The sequence below is a fragment of the Coregonus lavaretus genome (assembly GCF_964263955.1).
Source record: "Coregonus lavaretus genome assembly, chromosome: 7".
Lineage (NCBI taxonomy): Eukaryota > Metazoa > Chordata > Actinopteri > Salmoniformes > Salmonidae > Coregonus > Coregonus lavaretus.
This window is the reverse complement of record NC_139994.1, coordinates 28,086,609-28,095,192: the sequence shown is the minus strand read 5'-3', so window position 1 is coordinate 28,095,192 and position 8,584 is coordinate 28,086,609. Positions and strand designations below refer to the sequence as shown.

At 44.9% G+C, this 8,584-nt stretch overlaps 1 protein-coding gene across 1 annotated transcript; it reads right to left on the bottom strand.

Moving 5' to 3' along the window:
• Nucleotides 1-1,982: 1,982 nt before the first annotated feature.
• On the bottom strand, nucleotides 1,983-8,208 carry LOC311132146 (sodium/potassium-transporting ATPase subunit alpha-3). Its single transcript, XM_084165366.1, has 12 exons — nucleotides 7,969-8,208; nucleotides 7,299-7,491; nucleotides 6,746-7,058; nucleotides 6,156-6,306; nucleotides 5,864-6,032; nucleotides 5,152-5,306; nucleotides 4,825-4,948; nucleotides 4,540-4,685; nucleotides 4,095-4,225; nucleotides 3,810-3,911; nucleotides 3,461-3,552; nucleotides 1,983-2,954 (listed from the first exon to the last, which is right to left on the bottom strand). The coding sequence occupies exons 1-12, from the start codon at nucleotides 8,026-8,028 to the stop codon at nucleotides 2,926-2,928; spliced, it is 1,665 nt and encodes a 554-aa protein (XP_084021492.1). The 5' UTR covers nucleotides 8,029-8,208; the 3' UTR covers nucleotides 1,983-2,925.
• Between the last annotated feature and the right edge of the window lie 376 nt (nucleotides 8,209-8,584).

Sequence of the window (8,584 nt, the reverse complement as noted above, 5' to 3'; positions counted from 1 at the left end):
TAGGATTTTTAATGAATTTATTTGCAAATTATGGTGGAAAATAAGTATTTGGTCAATAACAAACGTTTCTCAATACTTTGTTATATACCCTTTGTTGGCAATGACACAGGTCAAACGTTTTCTGTAAGTCTTCACAAGGTTTTCACACACTGTTGCTGGTATTTTGGCCCATTCCTCCATGCAGATCTCCTCTAGAGCAGTGATGTTTTGGGGCTGTCGCTGGGCAACACGGACTTTCAACTCCCTCCAAAGATTTTCTATGGGGTTGAGATCTGGAGACTGGCTAGGCCACTCCAGGACCTTGAAATGCTTCTTACGAAGCCACTCCTTCGTTGCCCGGGCGGTGTGTTTGGGATCATTGTAATGCTGAAAGACCCAGCCACGTTTCATCTTCAATGCCCTTGCTGATGGAAGGAAGTTTTCACTCAAAATCTCACGATACATGGCCCCATTCATTCTTTCCTTTACGCGGATCAGTCGTCCTGGTCCCTTTGCAGAAAAACAGCCCCAAAGCATAATGTTTCCACCCCAATGCTTCACAGTAGGTATGGTGTTCTTTGGATGCAACTCAGCATTCTTTGTCCTCCAAACACGACGAGTTGAGTTTTTACCAAAAAGTTATATTTTGGTTTCATCTGACCATATGACATTCTCCCAATCCTCTTCTGGATCATCCAAATGCACTCTAGCAAACTTCAGACAGGCCTGGACATGTACTGGCTTAAGCAGGGGGACACGTCTAGCACTGCAGGATTTGAGTCCCTGGCGGCGTAGTGTGTTACTGATGGTAGGCTTTGTTACTTTGGTCCCAGCTCTCTGCAGGTCATTCACTGTGTGGTTCTGGGATTTTTGCCCACCGTTCTTGTGATCATTTTGACCCAACGGGGTGAGATCTTGCGTGGAGCCCCAGATCGAGGGAGATTATCAGTGGTCTTGTATGTCTTCCATTTCCTAATAATTGCTCCCACAGTTGATTTCTTCAAACCAAGCTGCTTACCTATTGCAGATTCAGTCTTCCCAGCCTGGTGCAGGTCTACAATTTTGTTTCTGGTGTCCTTTGACAGCTCTTTGGTCTTGGCCATAGTGGAGTTTGGAGTGTGACTGTTTGAGGTTGTGGACAGGTGTCTTTTATACTGATAACAAGTTCAAACAGGTGCCATTAATACAGGTAACGAGTGGAGGACAGAGGAGCCTCTTAAAGAAGAAGTTACAGGTCTGTGAGAGCCAGAAATCTTGCTTGTTTGTAGGTGACCAAATACTTATTTTCCACCATAATTTGCAAATAAATTCATTAAAAATCCTACAATGTGATTTTCTGGATTTTCTTTTCTCAATTTGTCTGTCATAGTTGACGTGTACCTATGATGAAAATTACAGGCCTCTCTCATCTTTTTAAGTGGGAGAACTTGCACAATTGGTGGCTGACTAAATACTTTTTTCCCCCACTGTATGTTCCTCAGGACTTATATGGCTTCCATTGCACTAGCAATGTATCAGGATTTAAATGGTAGGAAAAACAGAAATGGACGTACAGCAATGTGACAGACTGGTGGTGTACAGAAAGGATGTGAGCATCATCATTTATGCCCATATGTATTCTGCTGAGAGTGGATACCTATGTCATATTACTTTATCTATATTATTATTATTCATTAGCATATTTCCATGATTTGTCTTTCTTTTTATGGCCTTTTTTTGTATTATTTTTTATTTTATTTGCCCAACCATGATGAGTGAGTAAGTAGAGTAGCATAATTGTGTGCTGTTTGAAAATATGTGCAGTAAGAAGAAGTGATGCTCACTCACTATCAGTGCTCCCAACACACCTCATTGCAGATAACCCTTCAATCCCCCTGGTATATAAGTCGAGACATTCTGTCTACCTTAAAGTGGTATCAGGAGCATTGATAGTATGAAAGATGTATTTACAGTCTTGTCTTTCTCTGCCAAACCTCTCACAAAAAACTAACTGAGACCAAACTGAAAAAATAGGGATCCTTCTTTTTATTGATTTTTTTGCTGCTGTTTCGCAAGTAAAGTACAGTGCTTCATTCCATTTTTCACTTATTCAAATAATGAAATTGGAGAGAAATCTATTTTTCCTAGGACACAGAAAGAATGTTGTATTTTTTCAACAGGGTGTTGGGGGGAGTGAGGGGGAACGTTTACAAGGTCAGGGGAGGTCGCACGGTTCTCACAGACAAGTAGCTATCAGACCCACTCCTAGCATAAAAAAAGAAACCCAGAAATGTTACGAACAATCGTTTAAAAAACACTCAGTCTTCTAATATAAAACAACAACAACATTGGCAGAAGACAGGAGGGGGAAGGAGGGGAGGGGAACACAGGCAGGAAAGAGGAGGGACATGTTTTCCCCCTGTAGAGGGCGTGAGTGAGTATTCCACGTTTACTGGAGTGGTGGGAGTGGCTGGAGGGGAATGTTAATTGGTGGAGGGAGTGAGAGTGTCAAGAGGGGACGGCGGGGTAGAACGGGTAACAACGATGCCACAACGCTCGCCGTGGGATCTAGATGCAGCTGCCATTTTGTTGTTGATAGAGAAGAGTTACACCGGTAGTTTGTACATTACAGTGTATTAGCACATTTATGAACAATCTTATAACTGTATAGTAAACATTAGAACAGTATTGGCAGTATTGACTATGCTGTAGTCTTTGGGTAGAAAAAAAGGCAGCGAGACGGAGAGGGGCACAGGGATCTGGCGTGATCGTCCTGTTCCTCTCCTCCTCTGTGGTTGGTCCTCAAGGCGATGTTGGAAGAAAATACACGATGGGGAACGGAGGAGTTTTCAGATGCGGTTTCTTGTATGGTTGGTATGTGATTAGAGGGATGGGTGGCAGTAGGGAAGAGAGAAGGAGGGGAATGAATTTAGGGGAGGAATGGGGAGTAAAGAATGCTTTGATCATTTAATAGTATGTCTCTTTTTCCACCCATCCTGGAGAGAAGGGGAAGAGAAAAGAAAGGGAAGAGAGAGATTTTAAATTAAAATAACAAACATTTCTATCAAAGGAAACTTGAATTCACCTAAGATGGTTTAGTGCAGGGCTCTCCAACCCTGTTCCTGGACAGCTACCGTCCAGTAGGTTTTCGCTCCAACCCTAATCTAGCACACCCGATTCTAATAATTAGTTAGTTGATAAACTGAATCCGGTTAGTTACAACTGGGGTTGGAGCGAAAACCTACAGGAGGGTAGCTCTCCAGGAACAGGGTTGGAGAACCCTGGTTTAGTGTATGCTAACGTGCATGTCTGTTCTACATGTTTGTATGTGAGTTTGTGTGGGTTTGTGCATGTAGGATTTTGTAGCATGATGTACAACAGTACCCACAATGCTCTGTAAAAACATCCGGTTCTATCTTAGTAAATGTTATTATGCGTACTGTAGTACATTATGCTACAGATTTGTGTGAGTACAGTAAGTGTGTTCGTGAGAGAGTAGTACCTCCGGGGTTCCGGCGCAGGATGAGTTTTCGGATCTCATCGTAAACAAAGATGAGGAAACTGTACGGGAATGCACAGAACCACCAGCTGGGCCTGAGAGAGAAAGAGAGAGAAAGAGATGGATGGAGAGAACAAGGAAGACAAATAAATGTTTTAGTTACAGCCAGAGTGCCATTCAGTAGAATGAATAATTGTGCTTAAAGAGGAAATCATTTTTTCAATTCATAGATTGAAATTGTCTCCAGTCCACACGGTGGTACTTTACTGTCAAGTAACTGCCATATAAACGTCACTCAGTAGAGGGTACTGTTGCTATGTGTGAATGAGGACAGAGAGGCTGGAGTACTCACTTGAGGGGGTACATCCTGAGAGCCACGTCCATGCCTGGGGTGTAGGACAGGAAGGCAGCCAGGGCCGTCTCCTCAAACAGCCCAAAGATCAGGATCTTATTCCTGTAAACAAACAAATAATGAATCTCAACATTTATCCTAGCTATGAGAGACATAAATTAGAGGGGCTTCATAACCCTATAAAAACAAATGATTAATCTAAATACAGAAAAGAAGATGTCTGTTATTTAGTCATGCTAAAGTCTGTGTCATTAGATGACAGATGCAAAGATAAAGGGTTCTGACCTCATGCCCTGCTGGAATACAGAATTGCGCCTGGTCTTGCAGATGATGACATCAGCCCACTGTACCACCACAATACTGACGAAGAAGGCTGTGTGACAGGTGTACTCCACTATCTTCCTCTGTTCATAAGTCTGGCATGGGAGGGAGAGAAAATCACAAGGACAGAGAGTTAAAGAGTGAATGAGAGTAGAGGTAGAGATGACTAAGTGGAAAGTGGTGGTGATGACTAAGTGGAAAGTTGTGGTGATGACTAAGTGGAAAGTTGCGTTGATGACAGAGAGCAATTCATTTAATAAGACTAATAAGGACTGGATGAAAGAAAATAAGATGAAAGAGTGGTCAAAAAAATAAATGTTATAGTGAGTAAAGCCGAGAGAGCTAATGAAAAAGAGAGAAAGAAAGAAAGAAAAAAAAGAAAAAAAGGAAGAAAGGCTGTCTAGCATACCCATTGCTGTCCGTAGCTGTCCTCTAGGTCGTTGTTCGAGCGGTCATCCCAGTTTAGCCTGATGCCCACCAACAAAGAGGGAAGGAAACCGTTCTCCGCCAGGATCACAAAGTAGGAGAAGAACCCTCCCAGAGCCTGGATCATCCCTACCGAGACAGAGAGAGGAGAGGAAGAGGTGTTAGCTTTATCTACTACGCTAATAGAAATAGAATTAGAATTAGGCCGGGAGTCAATCCAACGCAGACTAAGGACCTGAACACAGAGATAGACTTTTAAAAGACCCACCAATCTGTCCGTAGGCAATACTGATCAGCCTCTCGTTTACCAGTTTGTCCCTGGCTGGGTTTCTGGGCTGTCTCTTCATGATGTCACTCTCTGCTGCCTCGTAGGCCAGGGAGATAGCTGGCACCTGTAGACATACATTAAGGTTAAGGGAAGACAGTGGATATCAATACACTGCCTCTCTTTGTGGTGCAAAGGACAACAGACCAAACGATTCGACCAGGACGACTGACCTTCGATTCAAATTGTATTTTTAATCTTCATAGTGTATACATTTAACAAACTACAATTTGCCTGTGTGTGTGCATGTGCCATGCATGTGTATCTCACCATGTCGGTTCCCAGGTCGATACAGAGGATGGTGATGGTTCCTAGGGGCAGTGGGATGTTGACCAGGATGAAGAAGAGGAAAGGGGTGATCTCAGGGATGTTACTGGTCAGGGTGTAGGCAATGGACTTCTTCAGGTTGTCAAAGATCAGACGGCCTGGAGGGACACAAGAGTAAAGGCTTGTATAGGCTACACCAGGACAACATCATTATATATTTTATTTTCAAACAATGGGCTCATATTACAGCTAAGTTATCTTTCTAACTGTCACTTTTCTTTTGTCTCCAAATATTCCATTACCCCTCTTTTCTCATCTCCTTCCTCTCCTCTCCCTGACCTTTTTTACTCTCGCCATCCTACCCATCATTCATACCAACCTCTTTCTCTCATTCATTTCTTCCTCCCTAGGAGCCTACAGATGTCGGATCTTAATTTGAGCCAGTCTGATACAGCAGGAAAATAATAATATAATATAATGTGGATTATAATTAATGGACATTTTTTTTATTGGATTACATTTCAAAGTGAAAATTACAAACTTCAGAAGCCTTTTTAAATCTTAAATACACTAAAAGTGTTACATCTCCTGCAACAGGGTGATCAAATTAAGATCCTACATCTGTATACCTCTTTCCCGCCTACCTTTTTTCCTCCCTGCTAATATCCCTCTTTTACCCTCCCTCCTTCTCTTCTTCCCTCCCTCTCTCTCTCACCCTCTTCCACTCCGGTGACGATAGAGGCAAAGTTGTCGTCCAGCAGGATCATGTCAGCGGCTTGTTTGGACACATCTGAGCCGGAGATCCCCATGGCGACACCGATGTCAGCCTTCTTCAGGGCGGGAGAGTCGTTCACACCATCACCAGTCACAGCCACGATGGCACCCTGAGAGACAGGGAGGAGAGGGGGGTTAGTGAATATTGTGAAAAGCCTCCTCTTTATCTACTACTGTATGATAGAATATGTAGGAAGTGTGTGTGTGTGTGTGTGCGTGTGTGTGCACCTCACCTGTCTCTGGCAGCCCTCCACGATGATGAGTTTCTGCTGGGGGGAGGTCCTGGCGAACACAATCTCAGTGTGGTTCCTCAGAATGTCATCCATCTGGTCCTGAGACAGGTCCTTCAGGTCTGTCCCGTGGATCACACATGCCTTGGCATCCCTGGAACACACACACACACAGGAAGACAGTGAGTGAGAGTATGTTTGCTATCGCTGATCCACACACACAGAAATGCAGAAAGTTAGTGTTTTTGGTGAATAAGTGTATTCAAGCATTTGGGTGTGACTGACTGACTGACTGAGTATCTGAGTGACTGAGTGACTAACTGACTGACTGAGTATCTGAATGACTGACTGAGTATCTGAGTGACTGACTGACTGAGTATCTGAGTGACTGAGTGACTGAGTGACTAACTGAGTATCTGAGTGACTGACTGAGTATCTGAGTGACAGACTCAGTATCTGAGTGACTGAGTGACTGACTGAGTATCTGAATGACTGACTGAGTATCTGAGTGACTGAGTGACTGACTGAGTGACTGACTGAGTGACTGAGTGACTGACTGAGTATATTACACACTCCTTCCTCATATCTCTTACCTGGGGTTGACCTGGCTGATGGGGATATTGAGGCGAGAGGCGATGTCCTCCACTGTCTCATTGCCCTCAGAGATGATGCCCACACCCTTAGCAATAGCCTTGGCTGTGATTGGATGATCGCCGGTCACCATGATGACTTTGATGCCAGCGGAGCGACATTTGCCCACAGCGTCGGGCACGGCGGCACGGGGAGGGTCAATCATGGACATGAGGCCCACGAAGCACAGGTTCTCTGTGGTGAAGTTGACATCGTCACAGTCGAAAGCAAAGCCCTTGGGGTACTGGTCCTCGGGCATTAGCTGGTGGCAGAAACCTGGGGAGGTATTAGATTGTTATTATCATTAGTATTAGTGTGCGTTCTGAAAGGCCTCTTTAGGTTCCCATTTATTCCTCTCTTCCCTCTTCTCATCCATCCCTCCCTCTCTCTCTCACCAAGTACTCTCTCTCCTAGTCCTCCCAGCTCCGTGTAAGCGTTCTGGAACTCTCTCTTTTCCCCGGGACTTCCTCCCTCCTCCCCCCTCTGTCCTCTCGCCCTCTCACCCTGCTGTCTCACCGAGTACTCTCTCTCCCAGTCCTCCCAGCTCCATGTAGGCGTTCTGGAAGGCCTCCTTCATCTCCTCGTCCATAGGCTGATCCTTGCCCTGGATCAAGATGGTGGAGCAGCGGTCCAGGATCCTCTCTGGCGCTCCCTTCATCACCAGCAGGTAGCGGTTGTCGTTCTCATCCTCTGTCTCATGCACAGAGAGCTGTTGGTTGGCGGGGGGGGGGGGGGGGGGGGGGGGGAGGAGCACAATCAAACACTTGTGTTCAGCCTCTTATTCAAACTCCTTATACAAACCCTCGTTTTCCCTAACCCTAGCTTCATATCCACACTCCGGCTAAACCCTAACCAAGACTACTGTCCCTGTTATGTCTGCAAAGCACATGCTTAGGTAAAATGGTAAAACATTGGGGTCTCTTTTGTTTGACCCTGGCTAAGTTCAGGACAGGGTTACTAATCATTATTTTTCTATGGTTCAGGATCTATAGATATGTTAACGACAATCTTATACTAAAGCAGACCCAGGTCATACCCACCTCTAGACCTGTTTTGCCTTTTATAACACAATGAATAAGATCACATGGATAGGTGGGATCTGATCCTAGATCAGCACTCCTACTCTGAGATGTTTGATACCTACGGGATCCAGGGTGTGCACTTGTTCTCCATATTGTTCACTCACCTGGTACTTGTTGGTGGAATTGAAGGGGATCTCGGCCACCTTCTTGTTCTTCTCCCTCATCTGTTTGACGCTGCCGCAGGACAGCTCGATACATTTCAGCAGCGCTGACTCGGAGGCGTCACCCGCCACATCCCTCTTCAGGATGGGCAGCTGGTCCTGAGCTGCTTTGAACTGCGCCCGGTTACACAGGGCCGCCACGCGCGCCAGCGCCAACCACGTCTCCGAGCTCTTGTCGAAGGAGGCGCCTGGGGAGAAGAAAGGGAGGGAGAATTGTTAGTGACAGACACATGGTTGTTGCATTCATGTGCCCTCAGGCAGCCCTGAAGCGTTTATCAAGGCCTGCATAAGTAAATGTACTATCATTCAAAATGCAAACAAGACGTTTGCTACAAGACGTTACAAACAACATTTTTGATGGCCTAATTATTCATTAACACAGTGCTCTGAAACTTCTGTCTCGGGTGCCACATCAGGCCTGCAAGCCACATTATGCTGGTTTGCAAAATTATATCTAATTCCAGTCAGTTCCAAAGAAGGAACAATCAATATACAAGGCTATCTAAATCACATAAACTGATGCAACCATCTTAATAACTGTGATCACAATATGCAAACC

What these genes read in the sequence shown, in the direction of transcription:
- LOC311132146 (XM_084165366.1), bottom strand. Translation starts at nt 8,028, where the DNA reads ATGAGGGAGAAGAACAAGAAGGTGGCCGAGATCCCCTTCAATTCCACC. An exon ending in TATTGCCTACGGACAGATTG is followed by an intron (nt 4,686 to 4,824) that starts GTGGGTCTTTTA and finishes CTGTCTCGGTAG; the next exon opens with GGATGATCCAGGCTCTGGGA. An exon ending in CCTGCGCCGGAACCCCGGAG is followed by an intron (nt 2,955 to 3,460) that starts GTACTACTCTCT and finishes CCTTCTCTCCAG; the next exon opens with GATGGGTGGAAAAAGAGACA.